Below are 24,750 nucleotides of genomic sequence, written 5' to 3'. Positions count from 1 at the left end.
AGATCTCTAGTCTTTCCCATTCTGTTGTTTTCCTCGATTTCTTTGCATTGTTCATTTAAGAAGGCCTTCTTGTCTCTCCTTGCTATTCTCTGGAACTCTGCATTCAGTTGGCTATATCTTCCCCTTTCTCCCTTGCTTTTCGCTTCCCTTCTTTCGTGAGCTACTTGTAAAGCCTCATCAGACAGCCACTTGGCTTTCTTGCATTTCTTTTTCTTTGGGACGGATTTCGTTGCTGCCTCCTGAACAATGTTACGGACCTCCGTCCATAGTTCCTCAGGCACTCTGTCTATCAGGTCTAATCCCTGAAATCTATTCCTCACCTCCACTGTATATTCATCAGGGATATGATTTAGGATACTGATGGATACTGACTCCCTACCAAAAATCCAAGTCCCTTCTAAATATATGCACATTAACAGCCCAAACCTTAATGAGACACTGTGTATATTACAAATCCTTTGTATTTTTATTTAAAATAAAGGTTTACAAAAGTCAATCCATTAACAAAAAGGATAATGGAACATTTATCCTCCTTCAGTAAAATGCTATTAAAGCAGGAACACCTTTCATTTCTTCATGAAAAAAAAGGTCTCTCTGCCAGGGTGAGTATAATTTTTCCTCACAGTGTCCTCTAATGTCATTGCTTTGTCTTCATTAACATTTTTATTCTGACAGCAAAAGAGGACAATGGAACTGGGGTGTTTCTTTTAAAATAGAGCATGCAATGATTCAGTAATGATCACATTTCCAAATGAGCACATTAGTAAATTATTAAAACAATTAAGAATGTAGACATGCCTCAACAGGTGAGAGGGAGCATTGCTAGGCCTCCAAAAGTCTACACAACTGATTCTTTTTAAGAAACAGTTTTAACTGCATTTATGTGGAATGATCCCAAAGCATGTTTCTAACTTGCCAAACAGGTCTCTAACAGTCTATTAGCTTTTCACATTTAATTAAAATTCAAAATTCACAACTCAAGGCCACTTCCAAGTTCCCAAATTATATTTTTCTTACCTGGAGATAATGTTGGATTTGGACATAATGCTAAATTATCATTTAGCACGGGCCTTGAGCCTAAGTGCTCCCTCCTTCCCTCTTCTTCTCTGGAGCTGTCATGAAGAGGTTGGAAGGTTTCACTTCCTCTTTCAGTTATCCATTTCTTATATGTGAAACTGGAACTGCGGTTAGGGATGTCGCGGGAGTCCAGGAAAGGGGTGGAGTCTCATGAACTCCCCCTTGCTCGCACACCCAGACTGGCTCACCAAGCCTCTGTGCACACCTGGACCCGCTCGCCAAGCAGCCCCGTGCCTGGCGAGCAGGTCTGGCAGGTTCTCCCCACCTGGCAAGGACGTTCTCCTCTCATTGCAAGGAGCAAAGAACAAGGGGTTAACATCGCCTGTCAAGCCTTGAGAGCCGGTGGAGGCGGGAGTCACCCTTAACCCCCTGTCCTGCCCTCCTTGCAAGGAGCGGAGAAGGAGCAGTAGGCACGACTCCTGCCCCTGCTGCCTGGCAAGCCTTGAGAGGTGGTGGAGGCATAGATCACTGTTGACCCCTTCTTCTCTCTGACGGGGACTCCAGCAGCCGCCATTATGAACAACAATGGTGGCTACAGAACTTCTGTATTTTTAAAGTTGGGTAAATGGTGCCTTTCCTAAAGGAAATCAACCCTGACTGCTCATTGGAAGGACAGATACTGAAGCTGAAGTTCAAATATTTTGGCCACCTAATGTGAAGAGAAAAGCCACTGGTAAAGACCCTGATGCTGGGAAAGATTGAAGGCAAAAGGAGAAGGGGACGGCAGAGGATGAGATGGCTAGATAGCATCACTGATGCAATGAATATGGACTTCAGCACGCTCCGGGAGACAGCGCAGGACAGGAAGGCCTAGCGTGCTATGGTCCATGGGGTCACGAAGAGTCGGACACGACTGAACGACTGAACAACAACAAATGGTGCCTTTATGGCCACCAATTATGCAACATTGAAAATAGTTGAAGTTCTGGAAGTTGCACACAATGGCTGCTTACTATGAGGGTGGGCAGCTCCGCGGCTTCCGTTTAGAAGCTCGCACAGTGTTGCGAACAGGGGCGGGCAGTGGCAGCAGCTCAGTGAGCACCCAAGGAAGCTGGGCGGTGATAAGTCCGTCCGTCCCTAACTGTGGTTAGTCATAACTATGGTTTACGGTTGAACTTTAGGGAAATGAGCCAGGTTCAGAAAACATGGTATAAAGTAGGCTTGTTTTCCTAAACCATAGTTAAGACTAATTAACTACAGTTCACACATAATAAACTGTGGTTAGTTGAAAACGGAAGCAAAAAGTTCTGATCTCCTCACTGTGCCAGAGGAGAAACTCACGGGCCTGAGACTCATTCATCTGAAACAGCCATAATGACACACGTGAAGAGGACAAACTGCCAGCTAATGCTTGACATGGCTATTTTTTTTCCAGGTGTACACAAGTTATTGCTGAGCCCATGCAATGTAATATGTAAAAAGAAGATATGCCTCTCTGAGCCCATACAACTGTTTGACCATGTATTTTACCATACTTCTGAGATCTGAACATGATGTATGGTAAAATCCTTCTTAATATGTGGCAACCAAGCTACCCTGGGATGAATTCATCTGGGGTAGTTCCATTGTCTATGTGACCTCTCTAAATAACTGTGTTTTGTTTAAATGTCTCAAGAAGCAAATCAATGACTGCTAAAAAAGAGGGAGATTCAAGTCCCCTAGCAAAATCTGGTGACTTGAATCATCTGTCTTTCAACCCTGCATAGGGTCTTATGAATAGGTTATCAATGTGGTAACGGCTCAAATAAAGAAAGAAAAATAGGTGTGGTTGGACTCCACGTTGCACCAAGCAGTTGCAGAATGCAAGGGCCAATCAAGTGTGTCACGCTGGGACCGCTGGGTGTGGGAAGTAACCCACGTGAATCTCCCGCACACATGTTACTACTGATAGAAACTGATCAATAAGACATTCAGGACAGAGAGAAGGGAGCATTTCTTCACACAATCCATAATTAATTTATGGGATACATTGCCAGAAGATGTAGTGATGGCCACTAGCTCAGAAGGCTTTAAAAGGGGACAAGACAAATTCATGGGAAGTAAGTATATCAATGGCTACCAGCCGTGATGGCTATATGTGACTTCCTGAGTCAGAGGCAGTATACCACTTGCTGGGTAACACTTGCTGAATACCACTTGCTGGGTAACAACAGCAAAAGTGAACTTATTGGCTTCATGTCCTCCTTGTGGGGTTCCCAGAAGCTACTGGTTGGCCAAAGTGGGAAACAGGATGCTGAACTAAATGGACCTTTGGTCTGATCCAGTGGGACTTTTCTTATGCTGCAACATGTAGCCCAACCATATATACTTTGGTGGCTACTATGTTGCCTAGAAAACACACAAAGCAGGTCTCAGAGACCATATAAAAATATCAGGGTAGTTCACTCTGATACGTTGAGTTCAGACAGTCCATAGAGAAACACAGCAATCAGTGAATCACTCAAAAGAGCTAATGAAGCTGTGCTGCACAAGAAATATCCCAGAATTTTCTTCATTTAGAAAGGACTCAGCTCCTCAGCATAACAATCCTGAGAAAACAGACCTTGAAACTTGATTATGTAAACAAGCCCCACATCTGGAGTTCCAGCACATGTTATTACTGTATCAGCAAATTCATGAAAATATTTTAGAAAAAATAAATATTGTACTCACTAAGGCATATATTATCCTGGAAGAAATTCAGAAATTTACGACATTCTTCTAGGTCATTGCCGCTGTTGCTGCAATCACACCACGGAGCGACGCTGAGACTGTTATAGTTTAAATAATTTGGTGTCATAACCGTGCCTATTGACAAAAGCAAAAATGTCATTCTGTATGATTATTTCTTTTTCAATAATCTACCATCATCTAAGAAACCCAAACATGAAGTGAATATCATCTTGTACGTGAGGGAAACACAGCTGGATTACAATGTAAACACCACCACTATCCTTCATTCTGAGGTCAGAATTTATTTTTTTTGTAATTATGACATCATTTATGCAGAAGAGTATGAGGACAGAACAAATAACAGTGATGGCTGCCTGAATCTGCAGGCAGACTATTCTTCAAATATTATCCAAATGTTGAAGTAATGTTTTAACTAAAGCAATGTAAATAAAAAGGAGCATCACTTATTCTGAAGCAATAATGAAATGGAACAACATGACAACCTTCATTTATTCTGTGAGCCTGAGAAACAACCAATGTTTGGATAATCTGAAGTAAAAATAATAATGCCACAGAAAGGACCAAGTGACTTCGGAGGATTAGGAGTATTTTTAAGTGGCTGAAATCCGCCCATGGCTAGTCCAATACAAGCAACCTAATTTATTTTGAGAATTCTATACATTTAAAGCAAGGCAGGAATTAGTGATTGTTAATTAGAGTTGTTGCTATGCAAAAAAAGAGCAAAGAAAGAAAAAAAGAAGCCAGAACAAACTTTACTTGCACTTCTTAAATGATAGAATACAAAACTGATCCAGAGCATGTTTTGTTCTGTGGGAATACTTTAGATGTTTTGGACAGACAAAAGAGGTTAAACTTTTCTCAGAAATGTGACTGGCAAGAAGAGAGTTGTGTTTTCTCTGTGTAGACCTGTATCCCGTATGTGTGTGTTTAACTGAAAGAAGGTGTGTGTGTGTGTGTGTATCTGTCCATCTGTCAGTGATATAGCATGAAGACTATGAAACCTTGGCATGCATACTAAGGGGTCCCTGGGTTGTTTTGTTTTTAAAACACATTAAGTACTTTTAATTTATTTAAATGTGTCCATGTGGTTGAAGCCTTCAATAACATTTTCAGTCACTACAGGCAAAGTTCCCTAATCCATGCAGAGCGCTGCAATTGATAAGAGTCTGAAGTCAGGGGAGGTTAGTTGTCCAAGGGACAAATTATACGTCTTCCCCTTCCCTTCCTGCTGTGGGGCAGCCCCCTCCCACAGGGGAATGGAGCAGACAGAGCCCTCCCTTGGGGGCTATATGGGTCACCATGACATGTTCTGTGCTTAGGGGTGCCAGTGGGCACACAGACAGGGCAGGCACAATGAGCCCAGCTTTGACAGCTGGTGTTTTCTTGAAGGCTCTGCTGTATCAAACTAAAGGCTATTCCAGGCTGTGTGAAGCCAAGTCCTTTAGCTAGATTGGGGGTGGGGTGGGGGTAAATAATCATGGTAAATAATTGTTCTGGGTACCAGACAGCTTCAGGATTAAAAAAAAAAGACTATGGTGTGAATCGAGAGAAAATGCAGCTGTATTAGAAATATGCATTCTAGCAATATGCATCATCGTTAGCAAAATGCATCCTTTCTATCACCAGGAACCCGACAGAAATTGAACAGATTAGCCACCACTTCACCACATATGAAATGGGAGGCAATGAAATGCAACCATTAATAGCTGCCATGGAGGGGGGGGGGCGGGAATAGTTATATACAAGTGGGCATAATAACCATAAGGATGTTTTTGTTTTGCTGTCAGGGTCTATTGAATTAGATGGAAAATCAGAATCCACTTTCAAATTTTGACTAACAGCTCTAGTTAAGATAACTTTCCAATGTCTGCAGAAGCATGGCAAATCTTCAGTAACACAATTTTGGATTAATGAAATGCAGGTGGGGGGAATGCATTCGAATGGGCAACTATCACAAGCACTATTAATCAAAGCTTGATGAAAGATAAATAGGAGGGATAAATTGAAGGATGTGCTTATGATGGACTAGTCCGCTGACCCAGGTGCCACATGCACAGTGCAATCAGCTATAAAGAATCAAGTGTCCAGGGAAGCTGTTAAATTCAAATAAATGCAAGTAGAATAGCTAGACATTTGGAGATGTCAGTGCAATATTTAAACAATGTAAAATATATGTATAATAAATACAGAAATTCAAAGGGAAAATGAAAGGACAGAATTAGGTTTATGGAAACAAGATAGGAGAGCTGTTATTGGAAATGTTTCTAAAAGCAAAATCCTCATAGGGATGGATCGAAGGAAGTGGGGAGTAGGTACCCACTAAAGTAAGAATATGTTCATATTAATGTTTCATGTGTCCAGTGGGGCAGGAGTAGGAGGGACATCAAAGTGCTAGTTTACTTGAGCACCTAACGTGTTTGGCCATATCGATTTTTACTCTAGACTTCACGGTACATGGGAAAGTGTTCAACATTTCACTGCAAGCACAAAATGCAATTTGGCAGCGAGCTTGCTCTACCCACATCAAGAATGGTTGCACTGGCACATCAAACTGACGGCTGGGCATATGACAGATGATTCAGATGACCCATCTGCTGCTTGCACAGTGCAAATTGGGAATAAAGAATGAAGCGTCCATCTGCACACAGAGCAGCCAATGAGGATTTGACTAAAGGTGTGACAGTCTGCAATGGGACTGGGGGCAGAGAAAAGAGAGTATAGTGGTGGTCGGTGGCTCCAGTTTCAGAGGGGCGGTGATTCCATTCTGAGTTTTAGTTAGAACCAGCAGGGACACTAAAAGTGCTGTCCAAGGTTCTGAACCCTAGAACAAGCCAGGACTCTAAAGGTGCTATCCAAGGTGCTGAATCCTATCCCCCAAATGGGTTCAGCACCTTGGACAGTACCTTTAGTGTCCTGGCTGGTTCTAACTAAAACCCAGAATAGAATCACCACCCCTCTGGAGCTGGAGCCACCAGCCTCCACTGGAGTATAGGGTGTAAATAACAATCCATTCATGTTTCCTTCTCCAGAAAAATTGTTTCACTCAAGTTAATAAACAGATAAAATACCAGCATTTATGGAAAATCATCATCAGCCACTCTGATTTGTAGGAAAATGTATGAGCTCACAACAGAGAATAAAGATGCCCTATTTGAGGCACTGTTCAAAGTAAATGTTTCTCATTATTTCCTTCTCATTCAATATTGTTGTTGTTCAAGTCGTTCAGTCGTGTCCAACTCTTCGTGACCCCATGGACCATAGCACGCCAGGCCTTCCTGTCCTGAGCTCTCTCCCGGAGCACGCTCAAGTCCATATTCATTGCATCAGTGATGCTATCTAGCCATCTCATCCTCTGCCTTCCCCTTCTCCTTTTGCCTTCAGTCTTTCCCAGCATCAGGGTCTTTTCCAGAGAATATTAGATACAATTTAAATTTGAATTTAGGTGTAATCCAGATCCATTAAAATCAATGCGAGTTTTGCCATTGCCTTCAGTGGCATTTAGAAAAAATATTTCACAGGAATGGTAGAATGTACATTATTCCTGTGACATGCTTTGGGGGGAGGGGTGTGTGCTGCTGCAGAGGAGGAAGATCCTCGTAACTCTGTAAAGTTGAGCAATGGTAAAGTGAGCATAAACAGAGTTTTTTTTTAAAAAAAGGATTATGTACTTTCTGGACAGCACCAAATATTTCCAAACAGAATAGGAAATAAATGAATAAAACCAGCGTCTAAAATGCTAAAAGGCAAATATGGAAATGCTGCCAAGTTATGGCTAGGATCACAGAGGATGGGAAAGGTAAGATGGAGTGTATGTTTATTCAGTGCTCCCAATTTATATATAATAAAAATACAGTTGAAAGACAGGAAAACTCCTCACACGGTCCTGGAAGGAATATAAACCTGGAGCTGGGGGTGCAGAAGTGAAACCAAGCAGATTATATTATTTCTTGTGTCGGCCTGCCTTTGTTTTATTCTTCTAGCTGGCATCTTGGACTCCAGCCACATGTTTTCTCCTCTCCACCCCTCTCTCACACATGGATATTTATGGGGCTTTATGGTTGGTGGGCAAACTGCATCTATTTCAAGGTGTTCTCTAGTCATAAGTACTAACGGTGGTCCTAGGTGCTGAATTATGGTGGCTATGTAGCCAAAACAGGACTATGGAGAAACAAGAGGGAGATATAGCATGCTCAGGGGAATAGCAAGGTTTGCTGAAGTACAAAACATATTGGGGGATGGGGTGAAACTGGGGGTGCAACACACCCCCTTTCCATGCATCTACCCAACACAGCCTGTTGAAGACTGAGCAGGCTCAGTGCCCGCAGAATGATGAGTGACTGTTGAGGGGGTGGGGGATGGAATACCAGGGGGAGAGGGAATGGGATGGAGTATCCTGAAAGAAGACATGGCTGGCAGGAACACTGAACGTGAACACTTTACATGGCAACCTTGTGTTGCAGTTCCCACTTATCTTTTCTATCACAGACAGCAAACATTTTGCCATTTGTATCAGTGCAAATTAGAAATGACCAAAAAGCATAATACAAAAACAAATCACTATCTTTCTTTTATTAGTAAGCAGTATAAGCTATGATTAAGCCATCTGGCTCTCACTAATACATGCAATTTGAACACAGCGTTTGTTCCCTGCGCATCAAAGAATATCAGACCCAGTTTCCAATTTTTGTGAACCGGCAAGAGAGCTTTGGCTATTGGGTGGTATAGAAATGAAATAAATAAATGACTGCTTTAATACGGAAAACTGACGTGATTGTTGCCCATCATTTTCATGTCATGAAGTGTTCTCGTGTTGCTCTCCCACTTGATAAATGCGTAAAGTTGCTATGGACTTATGATTCCAAGAAATTAACCACGGAGGTAATCACAGCTAAAACCAAGCTGTGCAAAAAGGGAGAGGTAAATGTTACCTAACATGGGAAGCTGTCATGAGTGTTAGTCTTCAGACTGACTAAATATGTTATGACTTAAACATGGCTCCCATGTGGAAGCAACTGAAAAATGTTTCCATGTGGCGGCACTCCACATGCTCAGCATAATATTTGAAACCTAGCTGTCATTGACTTGCGATTGGGTTCTGAGGCTCTGCTCTTTGGGCCTTCAGCAAGAGCGATTAGACTAGTGATTATTAGGGGCATGGCCTTTTCTGTGGTGGTCCTGTTGATTTGGAACTTTCTCCTCAGGGAAATACATATGACCGCCTCTATTTATTTATTTTTGAGAACCCTGAAGACTTTTTATTCCGGTCAACTTTGGGATGATTTTAGGGATTGTTCCTTAACTATTTTATTTGCTGCTCTTGTTTTATATTTCATATAGTTTTATTGTTTTTTATTGGGAATCTCAGTTTTTATATGCATGTTTATTGAATATATTCTTAAAAAGTTTAATTGTATTCATTTTGTGTGTGCTTTTGTCTTGTACGCTGCCTATATATATTATATATTTTATATTTGTGTGTGTGTGTGTGTGTGTGTGTGTGTGTGTGTGTGTGAGTTAGTATTGGTTATTGTAAGCTGTTCTGTGAGGGTAGATATCTAAAGGGCAAGGTATTAAATCGAATAAAATCTAATTCTGTATGGATATGGATAGGACAATTCATTGCCAAGAAGGCAACAGAGAAATCTTGACAATCGCAGCCCTGCAATCACAAAAAGTGCCCTTATGGTGATGAATTTAGTCTAGCTTTACACTAGTCTGATGGTATTCCGAAAAAGTGAAAGCCTGATTTTGGAAGACTGCAAATTTTTCAGAGTAAGTGCAGTAAGCAAGGCATGAACTCTTGTTACACTAGTCAGTTTCCATCCTCCTGTCTGTGTCTTGGGGCTGCTCACAAGGAAGAAGAATGTGTATTTTCCTCCCAAGTCAGATCTCCACTTGATTTTGCTTCCTTAGGGACCAATTCCCTTGATCTCAATGCCAGAGAGTGTTTCTGCAGTCTTTCTTCTAGCATTTGTGCAGTATCTTTGCCCATGGAAACATAAAAGTACCTCTCTGCAGGAACTGGGTTATCCTTAAGGTTAAAATGCATAATGGCTCCAATAAAATCCTCAGCAAAAGTCACTGTGTCTGGGAACTACTTGCCAGCAGCTGTTATTCTGAGTTATCCATTAGTACCAAAGTTATTTCTTGCCAGCAGCTAGGATCCATACATCAGTTGATTGGATCTGATGTCTAAGATACTCAAGTCCTTTGTACAAGAGTCAACCTCTTTTATCTGCAGCTAGTTAAGTCATCCTTTAGCATTTGTGTCCATAAAAGTCATTCAAGAGACTCTTCAAAGCTATCATACTTTCCCAGTCATGATACCTATTTACCATTTTCATATAAGTGGACTGTATAGAGAAATGTTGCCATTCTGGCCCAAGAAAATGATAAAAGGAAACATCCAGTGGGGGTAGTAGCATTTCTTTGATCAGTATTTGTTGGCGAAAGAATATGCAAGCCTATGAGTAACACAGAACTATTTTCATCAGAAGAATAGAAAGGTGCTAATTAACTAGTACATATCTACATACACACATTCTTGAAATGTCACAGTTTATGGATGTCAGGTGCACTGAATCGTTCATCCCCACCCCCACCCCAAAAGTGCTCCACTAATAAATCTTAATACATCTACTTTCTGAACAAGAGCATTCTGTTTAATTCATTTTCCCCTCAAGTGGTATCTCATCAGGAAGGATTTAAATGTGACAGGAGTCTGAACTGTAGTTTCCACACCTACCAGAAATAATCAGGAATGTTTCATGACAGGTGCAGACTCTGAACTTGAAACAAATCGAATATGTAGCCTTTGTGCTGTTTTTTTTTTCAAGTTTCACTCTCACAGACTCACACTTACTCTGTCATCTGACTGCTATATTCCAAACATTCACTTCCTCAAGATGAATCTTCCACTCAGAATCTAGCACAATATCAGTTCCACGGTCTTGCCCTGAAGTAATGTCTGATGTACTTGACAGCCATTCAAACAGAGGTAGCAATGATAAAACCAAATGTTAACTAAGAAGAAGATCTGAAGGGATAGTTTTGTCTTCACTGGTAATGACAGGTACCTCAGAAATGGTTTAATAAGGACCATAGAGGATCACTTGCAAAGAGTGGTTGGAAGCAAATTAGAAGATAAATGGATTACGCTTGGTTTCATTCATCAAGGCAACTGTATCCCAAGAAACAAGAAGAAGCTATTTCGATACCAAAGTACAACTTTATCCAAGTTACTTGCAGGATATTCCAAAGATTGCATAACTAGAGATTCAGATAAACATAAACACTAAATACAAGTATTTACAATTAATTTTTCTACCTAAGGGTGCAATCCTATGGGGATAGTCGGCCGCCTCTGAATTTGGAGGTGACCAACTCTCCAATGCAGGGCGGGCAGACCACGGAGGGGATCTTCTCCACCACGCTCCAGCTGCCCTGCATTTGTGGCTAGATGGCCGATTCTGGCTGTCTAGCCAGGGCACCTCAGAGTGGGGGGGTGGGGGGAAGCCAGACGGCACATAGAAAGCCAAAAAATCCTATGCCTATCTAGCCGCCATTTAGCAGCCACAGGACTGCATCCTAAATATAGGAAAAACAAAAGCCATACACAGCAGGCATTAAAAACTCATTGTGTGGTGGAGCCTTAGGGCTGTGTGCACCCCCCCCCCCACATTACTAGCATGTGCAGGATTCTTGATCATTGGGAGGATTGTAACTGCATTCAGCTGAATATGGTTGCAATTTCCCTTCAGGCTTTATCACTCAGTGCTGTAAAGTCAAAGGACAGGGCTGGCACATGTGGCCTTGAATGCCTGCATAAAATGAATCCTACAGAGGGCCAGAGCGTGTTAACAGCTGCCACTGGGATGTTGACAGAAGTCTCTTCCTGTGGTTAAACAAGCCATGCCACTTGTTATATTCTCACCACAGTCATTGTCCAACTCATTGTTATGAGTTTCATAACGTAATGAAACATTATGGACGTTATGTATGAACGTTATGTATGAACGTTATGAACGTTATGTATGAAACGTTATGTATGAACGTTTCATACCCACCAGTCACCACCAGGAATGTGGAGTGGAGGCATGAAAACTCAAAACATGATGGGGACAAGTCATATGGTCAGTACTTGCAAACATTAATAATGGGGAGGTCATCTTCAGAGGTACCCAAAGGTATAACCATAATGTGTGCTGTGGCCCTGAGATGAAGGTAAGCGGGGCTCCGTTGTGCAAACAAAATCAGCTAAAGGAGAATGGGGTAATGACATTCCTAAATCTTAGCAGCCAACTGTTCCAACTCAGTTGTGGAGGTAGTCTTCTTTGCACATGCTGATGTGGCTGAACCTACTCTACAGTAAAAAAAAAATTAAAAGATGTAGCTGCTAGACACAGATTTAAAGCAATGTCTGTTTTGGCCCTCCTTGTTTTCAGCGGCTCTTAGTCCCAGGTACATGCGCATAAGAATGCAGTCTAACAGTACTTAATGAGTACTGTTTCTTTCATTCCATTTCTCCCCTTCCTAGCAGACGTTCTATTCTTTTGTCTGTTTGCTTTCATTTCTACATGCCATCTTTACTTTATGCTTAGGATTACAGCTTTGGGAATTCAATTAAATATAACTCAAAAGAAAATAGAAAATAACTCTTAGAGCTGAACTACACACTGAAGTTTCGTCCACGAGTATTTTATTTTTGATTTTCAATGAAATCTTCAAAATGCCTGGGTTTGTTTTGTTTTTCTTTCAATTCTTTTGTTTCTTTTTTCAAACCACACACCAAACAAAGCCTTACTTCCCACCCCCACTTCCTGCAAAAACCAACCCAGAAAAAAGATCTTACCAATAAGCCCCGAATAAGCGAGCAGGCAGTCAGCATAGTTTTCCTTCAGACAGCTACTAATAGTCTGTGTCTCTGGCTGGCAGTTTGCGATAAAATCTGCAAGGCGAGATCTGTAATGTGGTAAGAAGAAGAAAAAAATACATATCTTAAAAAAAACACACCTAAACCTCCAGGCAGTCTTACCTTTTGCATTCTTCGCTCTTTTTTGTCAATACTTAATTCTCCTTTAGACACATATACTATACACATCCAAACTGTGATGGGTGACTTTTTAAAAACAACAACATAGTGTTTATCTCAATGCCGCATAGCCAAAAAGTGTCAAGGTATAAACTGACAACCACTCCTGCCCCCCGCGCCCCACCACAAACACAGCTCTAGAAAATACACATTTTATACATGACAGAGCACTCAGAATGTTCCCGCTAAGGATGGACAACCGCTGAATCCATCAATTAAGTGTTCACTTGGTGCATTTCTTTATCAGAGATTGAAATCTATAAGAAGGAAACCACGTCCATCCAAGCAAGTGGGTTAATTGATCATGTAGCAAATGTCTGGGAGCCTCGTTGTTAAGTGGTTTGCACTGTTAATAGCTACAGTGGCATCTTACAAATGGCAGGACATCACTGTTTCACTTGCCATTTAAGCCCCCCTGTATAGTTTTACTTATAAAAAAGAAAGGTGCACAATAGCATTCACGTTTGTGCTCTAGGGCTCATTGGTATGATGCCACATGTAAAAAGCTTGCTGCAATCCAAGCCTCCTCTGCAACTGAACCACCTCATAACTTCTTAAGAAGCCGGGAACACCAGCACTGACAATTGCCACTGTGGCAATGTTTAAGATGGAGGACAAGAACCTTAAAAATGTGGCTATTTGTAAGGACAGGTTGCTTACCTGGAACTGTGTTTCTTCAAGTGATCATCTGTGAACTCACACAAATGTGTTATGCACCTGCACAGAAAATCATTCCGAACATTCTAGGACTAAACAGAGTTTTAGGGCGGGAGTCCCCCCCCGCCCGAGAACGCTTCAGGCGTGGCTCCCACTTGACTCAGTTCCGAGCCTGCCGCAGTGGAGGAATAAAGAAAGGTGTGGAGGCCTCCAAACAGGGAGGAGGGTGGGTTGTGTGAGTTCACAGATGACCACTTGAAGAATCACAGTTACAGGTAAGCAACCTGTCCTTCTTCTTCATAGTCTCTGTGACTCACACATATGGGTGACTGAACTTCCCAGAGGATGGAGATGTCACAGCAGTATTGAAGAAAGCACCACTTTGCCCAAAGCCGCATCAGTGTGAGCTGCGATATCCAGGTGGTAATGTTGGAGGAAGGTAGAGGGCTGAGCCCACGTTGCTGCGCTACACAGTTGAGGAAAGCGGCAGAGGATGCCATGGCTCTAATCAAGTGACCCTGTACTTGTAGGCATGCCAGTTGATGGCTGAAGCCACCCACTTGGCAAACCATTGTGATGACACCGGGTGGCCCTTCTTGGGCCCAGAGTGGCAGACAAATTAGATTCCCTTCTAATATCTAGGGAACGATGTTTGACCTCCATCAGGGAGGGAGATCGAGGAAGGAAAGTTGGTAGTATGATATCATGAGTTAAATGCAATGGTAAGAAAACCTTTGGAAGAAAGGAGCAGTCCGGGCATAGCACTACTTTGTCCCTATGAAAAGTTAGGAATGGTTCGTTATACATTGGACCACATACTTTGCTCTCGCTCTTTGTGCCAAAGTAATAGCAATGACGAAAATGACTTTCATTGTGAGGAGCCTAAGGTTGACTGTGGCCATAGGTTCAAAGGGTTTGGCCATTAACTGAGCCAGTACCATGGACAGACTCCAGGCTGGGACCTGCAGGAAGTCTGCTGGATAGAGATTAGCAAGTCCTTTAAGGAATCATTTAATGTGAGGGTGTGAGAAGAGAGAGAAAACCTCAATATTTTCATGATTAGTTAATATGGCTGCTAAGTAAACTTTGATAATGGGGAAGAGCTAAATTTCTAGATTTCAAAGAAAGAAGGAAGTTTAATATACTAGGTAGACCACAGGATTTCGGTTCTGTTGGAGTGAGAAATTTCAGAAGAGCCTTCCACTTGTTGGCATCTAAGGCCTGGGTGGATGGTTTGCATGAAACTGTCATTACTTCTAGGACCTTGTTGGAGAATTAGTGAGGTTGCCCACTCTCCATGCAGTGAGATGAAGAGTCTCCAGGCCCAGGAGCCTGATCTTCCAACTGCTCATTGTGATGAGATCCGAGAGGCAAGGGAAACAGAGAAAAGTGTGGTTGGACAGGAGGAGAAGTGCCCCTATGAACGTCAGGTTCGAGATAAGATGAGACAGGATTTTTCTTTGTTGACCTGCAGGCTGAGAGATTCCAGAAGCAACAGGACAATGCAGATGTTGGCACTGAGGTTGTGGTGAGAGTGAGCTTCAAGGAACTAAACTCTGTTTAGCTCTAGAATGTTCTGAATGACTGTTCTGTGCAGATGCATATGTGAATCACAGAGACCATGAAGAATCTATGATTATGCATAGCTGGTATCCAGACACACCGAGTACCAAATTTGGCATCCTAATCCTGCAACTGTGGTCACACATACTTCAAAGCAAGTCCCACTGAACGCTTTGAGATGTCCAGGTAAATGTTTTACCAGTATTATTTGTTTTGTGTGTGTGTGAGAGTGCGTGTCTGTCTATTGTCCATTTTGAATGACCTCAAACTGGGTAAAAGGAAAATCTTTAAAACAAAAACAGCACCAGCAGATTACGGAAATAATCAAAGAAGAGACACAGCAATAGTAAATTAAGAATCAACCAATAAAAAGGGAAAACAATCTCAACTGCAGTAATAAGAAAGCAGCAATATTTAAAAAAAAAACCTAGGCAATTCCAAAGGTCTTTTTAAAAAGCCAGGTTCTTGTAAGGCATATAATTATACACAATATTGGGGCCAGGAGGGCATCCCTGGGGCATTGCCAGTGCCACCAGTAAGAAGGCCCTGATCTTTCTGAGCACCTGCTGCACTTCAACTGGCAAGAGATATGGAGCAGGGTATGCACAGAATTGGGCTGTTAGAATCTGACTGTTGCATGAAATCCAATGTCATGAAAATGATTTATTTATTTATTATATTTTGATCTGCCTAATAACCAATGTTTTCTGGGCAGGTTACAAACAGCTAGAAAACTAAGATGCCATAGAAACACTTAAAATGTAAAATACAATACAAATATTTAAAGGAATACAACACAATACAATACAAAACAACACAGGAATTAAAAAAAAACAGCAATAAAATCTAGAAGTAGTTCTCTAGAATGCCTGGGAGAAAAGAAAGGCCTTTGCCTGGTGCAGAAAAGATAACAATTTAGGTGCCAGGTGAACACTTTTGGGGAGGTCATTCCATACGTGGGGTGCCACAACTGAGACAGCATTCTGTCTTGTAGCCACCCATCTAGTCTCCATTGGTGGGGGCATCCAGAGGAAGTCTTCTGATAAGGATCCGAGCAGGTTCATATGGGAAAAGACGTTCCTTTAGATATTCTGGTCCCAAGATATTTTGGGTTATATGGTCAGCATTCCTACTTGTGCAATGGGATTTTCCCCTCCTCTCTTCCCTCCTCCAGCTGCCATCCCCCCCCCCCCCAGCTCTGACAGATCTCTCAATCCTCTGGAACAGATTTTGAGGGTGTAGGAGTCTGCATGAAGGAGGAGCTAACCGTTTTCAACCCTTTAATTTAGTTTTAAAGTATGTTTCTATCCCTTAAGGGGAGGGAAGATAGGCTTGAAAGTGTGTGAGCAGTGCCTGATGAAACCTCAAGGAAAGAGGAGCGCTGATTAACTCTATATTCCATTACTCACTTACCTAGGACTAAGCCCCACTGAACTCAGTGGGTTACTTCTTAGTATGGGATTGCACTGTATGGGATTGCACTGTAAATTTCTAATGATCAAGGGGATGGCACTTCCATACCTTTCATAGCTCCTTCCCTCTCCCATGGCCAGCACAAACACAATTATATAAAGTAAGCAAAGATATGCAAACATGCTCAATTTGCATAATGTACACAGGTTATAGAATGCAACTTTCTTGGCAGAGAATTCAGTTCACCTTGGCACAGAAATCAGTCTTCTCGTTCTTGTTTGTGCAGAGTATATACAGCTGTGCTTACACCCAATCCTATGATAGTTTGTGCTCTCAGGAATAGGCTATTAATGAAAGAAATGGCTGACAGTATAATAAACTGAAGGAGAATGCTGCACTGGGAAGAACTACATGAACTAATACTCTGCATGGAAATATGGAAATATTCACACACACGTTGGAATCAGGAAACCAAAGTTCTCTTAGTGGTTGTTTCAATGAACGGCACATGATGGCCACTTTGGCTTAAATGCTATAGGTGGCTGTGGCTCAGTGGCAGAGCGCTTGCTTTGCATGCGGAAGGTCCCGGGTTCAGTCCCTGGCATCTCCAAGGAGGGCGAGGAAAGACTCCTGCCAGTCACCCTGGACAGCTGCTGCCAGGCAGTGTCGACAGTACTGGGCTAGATGGACCCATGGCCAGACTCAGTATAAGGCAGCTTTGTATTTTCCTAGCTGTAAGATGGAAAGACAACCATCCGGTGAACTTTGCATAATATCCCTAAATCAGTAAGTAAAACAAACACACAAAAACAACCCAACAGCTTATATGCTTAGAGTGCTGAGAAAGGAAACATTTCACGCAACACATGAACAAATCTTATCCAATCATCCCTTTTCTTACTCAGACCTTCTCCTCTGTGGAGGGAACAGACAATCAGTGCTCCTGCTTGCGTGGAGCAGCCCTACAATACGTAAGTCCCCTTCATGCTAACACTGAACATGTGGCTGCAAGCGGTGTGGCCAGAGAGTGCATAAATGGGTTGGCTAGCAGAGTGATTCTGCTGCCCTGCCACACATTCAGTGTCATGGGCCCAGGTGTCATACTGCCACCAGAGTTGTCCTCAGAGGAGGAGCCAGAACCATCACAGCCAGTCGGCCCCTCAGGAGACTCTGGCAGTAGCCAGGACAGTCCAGGACCCTCAGGGGTGATGCCTTTGAATCTGCCTCCTAGAGAGGTGGAGAGTTCAGCTTCTGAGGCAGAGGAAGATGCTGAACAACCACCTAGCCGCCGAGAATGCCAACGCCATAAGGTCCATGATAGAATGGTGGCCAGGCGAAGGAGTGCTTGCTTACTGAAGAGGACTACTCATGAGTCAGGCCCTCTTCATGAGCCTCTAACAGGAAGCAGCTGAGCACTGGGTGGGGTTCTAGTAGCTTGAGCTATATCAGCTCTCACTGGCAACTTGAGAGCTGATAGAAATAATGTCTTTGTTACTTCCAGTATTTGCTATCTTGTTTTCTGTGCCTTGTGTTGGCTGCTCTGTGCTACTGACTCTGGACTGTTCCTTGACCCTGCTTCTGAACTCAGTAATGTACCTGACTGGTTTACTGTTTGACCTCTTGCCTGTTACCTTGACCACTCTTGTTGTTGCCTGATCCTTGTTGCCTGCCTGCTTGTGTTCTGACCTTTGACTGGATGTTGACCACTCTTGCCTTAGCCTAAACCTCCTTGGACTGAAATCTGTGTGCTTGATCATTTGCTTGCCAAATTGACTAGTCTACTGCATTGTTCCCTGTATTTGCTTTCAAAGAGCCAAGACTCAGTCTAGAGCAGGATAAGGATGGCAGAGAATTCCACCATGGATTCCAGTTAGCGGAACAGCCATTGGCATCCTTGCAGCTGTGATAGGCTACGTAAGTATTTACGTAGCCTATCATGGCTAACCCCCTCCCCAAAAAACCAGCATACGCAAATGGCAGCAGCTACGGTGGCCGCTATTTGCGTTCCCTATTTTTTGCCGTTCTAGCCTACGTAAATATTTACGTAGGCTAGAACGGCAAAAAATAGGGAACGCAAATGGCGGCTGCCGTAGCTGCTGCCATTTGCGTACGCTGGTTTTTTGGGGAGGGGGTTAGCCGTGATAGGCTACGTAAATATTTGCATAGCCTATCACGGCAGCCTGTCTGGATGCAAATGGCGGCCGCAGCAGCCCGTCTGCGGCCGGAAATCCAGCTGCGGATGGCCCTGGCCGGCTGCTCCACAGAGCCGCTGCGGAGCAGAGCTGGCCGGGCAGGATTCCAGGGGGGAGGACCAGATTGCCTCCCCCCTGTCGAGGATTACGGGGGGAGGGACAGAGCACCTCCCCCCCACTGTGAAAAATTCCGCAAAAGGTAAATGAGTTTCGTACATCCCTAGAGCAGGACACACTGAACACATGGCAGATGGGAAGTCTGAATACTCTGAGTGGCAGTAGCTCTCTTGAGAGTGGGTATTATCAACTATGATGCTAGAGAGTAATCTCCTGCAGATGCCTGCAACTGAACCTGGGACCTTAGTCACATGAAGTGTGTGCCTCACCACTGAACTATACTGTAATTTAGACCTATACTCTAAATGTCCCCTAAATTAAGAGCAAAACTCCATAGCCTCAAACAAAATATGATCTCTCTCATACCAACATATTCTACAAATGCAGGTCAATCATGAACATGCCACTTAATTGTTAGCCATTCTATTAAGGTGGCTATGTGTCCTACTTTACAGAGGACAGTCATCTATTTGAAGAGCTGGCCAGTCCAAGTCCAGTTTAAAGACACAGAACCAAAAGCAGGGAGAGCAGAGGCCCTGAAGATGCCGACAACAACTCCTGGACACCAGACTGAACAGGCACACAGGTAACCTGGTCACAGTCTTCCCCGCTATGGTGAAATATTTAAGTTATAGTAATTATTTCTAAATTTGTATCTATACATATAAATTAGGCTATTTAAATATTATGCAAATCTATGACTTCTTGTGTCCCCTTTTTGGTGATATGTAAGTAGCCACCCTAGTTTCCATGTTGGTCCAATTGTAAAATATTTAGATTTCCTACTCAAGTGTACGGTATTATCTGTCTTGTCAACATGTAGCAGTATATGAAAAAAGTAATTCAGCTTCAGATTTTACATACATGAAAGGGGAACAATACTATTAACTTAAATACAAACATCCAAGGAAATATTTCATATCTGAGGATACAACCCAGTACAAGGTACCACATTCCTGTATAGCTCCTATTCCTTCTACAGGATCTGTGCAGGAGAACTCCCTGCAAAGGCGTACCTTTAAATCTCAGCAAATCATTGTGGGAGAAGTAAAGGTTCCTGAGACCATGAATATTCTCTCTCTCAGATGTCACTTTATGTAATTTTCCTGTGTATACATTTTACCATTGGGAGAAAAAACAAACAAAAAAAGAAATCTGTAGATTCTTGCAACTTTTTTTTTTTAAAGGAAAAGCCTCTGGAGGCTAATTAATTTTGTTTGCTATTATCATTTGATCTACCCCTGTAAAGAGAACTAATGTGCTTTATTGAGTGGATTGGAAGAAGAGATGGATGGGCAAGCTTGCAAAAGTTCAAAGGCTTATCTTAATGCATATAGTTCTACTATTCTTCTAGGAGCAGCAATCTATTCAACCAGAAATCTCCAAAATGCATAGTTCATATCAGGACAGGGGAACCCAGATAAAGAGAAAAACATTATTTGATTAATTTTTATAATTTATTGTTTACCTTGGGATTGCATAGTACAGAATAGCAAAAGGAGGAAGTAGGCTAGCATTGATCAGAGATGGGGAAAATACTTGGAAAACTTAGGTATGCTATTCTGACATTCCAGTTGTGGCCCCACTGGAGTAAGCAACAGGGATGCTTATGACCCCATGGAAATTTCTCCCCAGATTTTGGAGTTTCAAATTACCTGGCCCTGCTTGTGAAGTAGCACCAAATGTTAGCAGCCTGCTACTCCCTTCTTTTTCGACTTCCAGACATTGTACAGACAGTGGTCTGTGCATGCATAGTTTGCCACATCTTCCACTCTGTTTTATTTTCATTCTTTTTTCCCTCCCCGTCCAGGTTAATGACACAGACGCCTTAGCTGAGAGGAGGGGCTGGGTGTACCACCTTTCAGATTCTGACTTCTCTCCCACTCAAGATGCACAGATCTCATAAACACTTGTTCCCATCTTGCCCGATAAGACTTATTAACATTCTCTTGTTGTGTCCCAGCTCTGATCAGACATTGCTTTAAGGCAGGGATGGGCGATGTCCAGGGGTGATTGTGGAGGGAGGCCCGTAGTGCCACTCCTGGATGCCACACTCCTGCCGTGCCACCAAGGAAAAATAGCCTCCACTTAAAAGGCAAAAAGTAGGGGTTTGGAGGGCAGTGAGAAAAAGAGGTTATTTTGCTTTATTTTGCTTTTTGCTGCTGCCATGGCACCAATTTGGGTGGTAAACTGCCACCGTTGTCTTTTAAATAACGGGTGTTTTTCCTTGCTGCCACTCCTGTGCCTCCAAATTTTGGCTGCAAATTCAGTGGCAGGGTGGTGGTGGGGAGAGTGGGGGGCACAAAAAAGGGCAGCGGGGGGACACATGTAGCCCACATGCTGTGCGTTGCCCAGTCCTGCTTTAGGCAAAACCATATAGATCTGTTCACAGTAATCAGACATGAACACACAATGACAGTCAACAAATAGTTTCCATGTAAACAGCACAGATCCCAACATATGTAACAGAAGTGAAGAGTTTGGAAAGAACGTCACAGTTCTGTGAAGGCGAATCAAATGGTATTAGTGAAGGAATTTAACTGTTCTGCCATTTTGTGATCTGCCCTTGATTGTAAAATAGTTGCTTTGAACTGAAGGCTGTTCCTCACAGGAGGGTCAAAAGTTCAGCCCATGGAACTGAAACATAAGGGGGCAGGTGGTGGTGGAGGGAAACTTTAGAATTATGGGAATCAGAAATCTGTTGCCCATCTGAAAGGCCAAGAGGTTGGGAGGGGAGTTAAAATAACGTATATAGGTAAAGCTAGCAAATAGAGTTCTCTTAGAGTTGGAGTGCTGTTGGAGTAAAAAAGAAAGAGCTGAATCAGAACAAAGAAGCCAAGATAGAGTTCCAGCTGGACCCAGGCTCCGAGGACAAGAGAAGCTGAAGTAGAAGGGTTGCACAATTCACATGGCAGTGAATTTGTTCCTGGATGGACTAAAAATAAACAAACAAACAAAACTATTGTTGAGCCGGAAGTAGGGAAGGGAGAACGGGCAATGTTCAAGATGGCCAGGATTCTCCAAATGTGGTCTCACTGCTCGTCTTGGGCCTGATTCCTGTTTGCTTTTAGGATCGCTGCTTGCTCTGCGTGAACTGGAAACTGCGCAAATTGAGCAGCGATTGAACGGGAGATTTGCGCAAATTTCCTCCATAGGCTAAAGCTGGGCTGATTCAGTCTACTAAGAAAATTTGCACAAATCAGGAAATTTGCACAAATCAAACTTTGAATTAGGAACGAGACAACTGTGAACACATGTGTGAAAATCTGCAAATATTTTTGGTGGACACGTGCTTGTGCTCACATTTGGGGCTTTGGACAGGGCATGCTCACATGTTTTGTGAGCAAAACCAAAATTTTCATACATCCCTACCTGGAACTACTGTATCCATAAGTATTGGCTTGAGTAGAAAAAAAGTCTAGACTAGGTTTATATGGATGCATTTTCCTATCTTATTTGCATGTCCTATTACTCTTCTGGTTAACTGTTAAAGTTATTTTAAAATTAGTTCACCCTCCCTAAAACTTCCTGTATCAATTGCCCCCTTCTAAAAAAAATAAGTGTTTTTTTTTTTTTTTAACAACCTTTAAATTTAGTGTTGGTTTAACTTTGGCTGAGGTCCTTGTTTTTCACCCTGTGCTTAATTGCCTTACTGCCACTAACCAATGCAGAGAGTTAGCTGGGTCAGCAAGTAAGCTCCAGAGGTTAAAGGGCTGTTGAATGGAGGCAGCCAGGGAATAAAGTTATCTACTTGATGGCAAAGTCGAGGATCAAAGAAGGAGAGGCTGGGTTAACAATCATATTAGGAGACAGAGAGAGGGAGAGAATCCATCTGTCTGGTACTGTTAATTAACATCTGGAAATCACGAGAATACAAGGATACATTTAAAATAGATACGTGTATGTTTTCAGCAGGGGGGAAAAACAGGCATGAGAAAGGTAGATCCCCTTCTTAATGATTCTTATATTCCCAATATTCCACAAGAAAAATTAAGAGGCTTTGAGTACTTATTTTAAAAGCAAATGATACCTATTACTTTTCTGTGCAAACATAAGCATGCATTTAATGTGATGCTGTTGTAAGCAAAATAGTTGAGACCTTTAAACCTTTCTTTATTCAGAATAGTTGATGTTTGGAAATGATCTGAAGCAATTATCACTTTGGCCTTTTTAATGGTTGCATAACTGAACTGTGACAAAACCAGTGTGTGCTATTTGTAAAGTGCCTCTGAGGTCAGCAAATTGTGCAAAACTTCTGTGCATTTTTTCTTTTTAGTATTTATTGATCCAGACCTTGTTGGATCTACAGGTGATTCAAACAGTAACTGAAGAGGTTTTGAACTCATTTGTAATGTAAGTTGTGTTGTTATAAATATACTAGTGAGCAAGTAGAACCCTATGAAAAAAAAACTGCAGTCTAGGTGGTTGGATGGATCTGTGTGTGTGTGTGAAACTCATGGTTGGTGTAGTGATAAAAAGCCTTCAAAGTCAGGCAGGATCAAGCACTCCTCCTAGCTGCAAAGCTGACGGAGGAAAATATGTTTGCCAGAGAGAGTGGGAAGGAGGTAAGGCACCAACAACACGGAGAAAAACAGAACTAAAGCATCAAAGGTGCACAAAAATAAAGCTTTAAAAGCACTGCTCTTGGATGGTCAGGTAGTGGCAGGAGCCAGGAGTCCCTTTGCCCAGCTTTAGCTACTATGCCTGCTGTGTCCTTCCTGTGGAAGGCAGATCTGGCCACAGTGGTTCCTACCTTAATCACCCCATCTTTAGATTGCTGTAATATGCTCTACTACATGGGGCTGCCCTTTAAGAATGTCCAGAAATTTCAGCTAGTGCAAAACATGGCGGTCAGGTTCTAATCTGGCATGTGTTTTACACACAATGGAACACTGATCTTAAACAGCTGCACTGGCTTCCAGTTTGTTTCCAAGCCCAATTCAGGTGCTGCTTCTTACTTTAAGGCCCTAAGCCAGCCTTACTCAAGGTGGTGCCCTCCAGAGGTGTTTGTATGGGGCATGCTGTGAGTTGTAGTCCAACACCTCTGGAGGGCACCAGGTTGGGGAAGGCTGTCCTAAACAGCTTGGGGCCAGGATATCTGAAATACCACGTCCTCCCATATGAGCCTGTCCAAAATGCATGTTCATCATCTGAAGCTCTGTGATGTATCCCATGTCCTAGAGAGGTGAGGTTGGGAGGTATCAGAAACAGGGCCTTGTGTGAAGCAGAACCCCAGTTGTGGAACTCTCTCCCCAGGGAGTTTAGCCTCCTCTTCATTGCCCTTTAGATGACTGGTAAAGACCACATTGACCCACAAAGCTTTTAATAGAAAATGCCACTCTGATTTTACTATTAATCCCAGGTTTTATTTTACAAAAAGCTGTTCAGTCTTAATTTATGTATATTCTTTCTATTTGTACATCACCTCAAGCACGCATTGCGTGGAACAGTAATCCAAAAATATTCTAAATAAATAATAATAAATAATGCATTTTCAAAATTTCTTCCTCATGGGCATTTCTATGCACAGCACTGTGTCCTCAACCATATTTGAATGTTTTCTTTGTTTACAGAGCATGGTTTTGTTTTGTGCATTAAATGCCAATGAAGAAGAATTTTTTGAAATGTGCTGGGCCACGTAAGTCTATATTCTTGTGCTCCTTTGAGACTCCATCTCCTTTTCCCCCTGAGTGAAAAAAGATAATCAATAAACTCATATATTTACACTTTATAACAACTCCCAAGTTGATTGTGCTTAAAGATGGGTGAGCTTCCCCAGGCTCAAATCAGATTAATCAGAAATGAAAATGGAGGTCAACATGTGAGTATATTTTAATTACATATTTATTTTAAGAAATAATGGTTGTGATCGGGAGATTGGAAGCAACTTGTCTGAAACCCTAATTATAGCTTAGTTAAACAAGCCAGCTTCATCACCCATGTTTCAAACAAATGACAGTTAAAATT

At 42.3% G+C, this 24,750-nt stretch overlaps 1 protein-coding gene across 12 annotated transcripts in view; it reads right to left on the bottom strand.

Annotated features, from left to right (window-relative positions):
• Positions 1-24,750, bottom strand: part of GFRA1 (GDNF family receptor alpha 1) — a 267,696-nt gene that overhangs the window by 40,725 nt on the left and 202,221 nt on the right. For all 12 annotated transcript variants that reach the window (XM_084846133.1, XM_084846124.1, XM_084846132.1 and 9 more), the window contains exons 6-7: positions 12,602-12,711; positions 3,730-3,864 (exon numbers count right to left, since the gene is read on the bottom strand). In XM_084846133.1, the coding sequence (XP_084702259.1) occupies positions 3,730-3,864; positions 12,602-12,711 (245 nt within the window). The remainder of the gene's footprint in view (positions 1-3,729; positions 3,865-12,601; positions 12,712-24,750) is intronic.

This window comes from Heloderma suspectum, chromosome 3, assembly GCF_057233095.1.
Source record: "Heloderma suspectum isolate Gila_16-S chromosome 3, 16-S_ref, whole genome shotgun sequence".
Taxonomy (NCBI): Eukaryota; Metazoa; Chordata; class Lepidosauria; order Squamata; family Helodermatidae; genus Heloderma; species Heloderma suspectum.
Note: the sequence above shows the minus strand (reverse complement) of the source record. Positions and strands in the feature narration are given on the sequence as shown.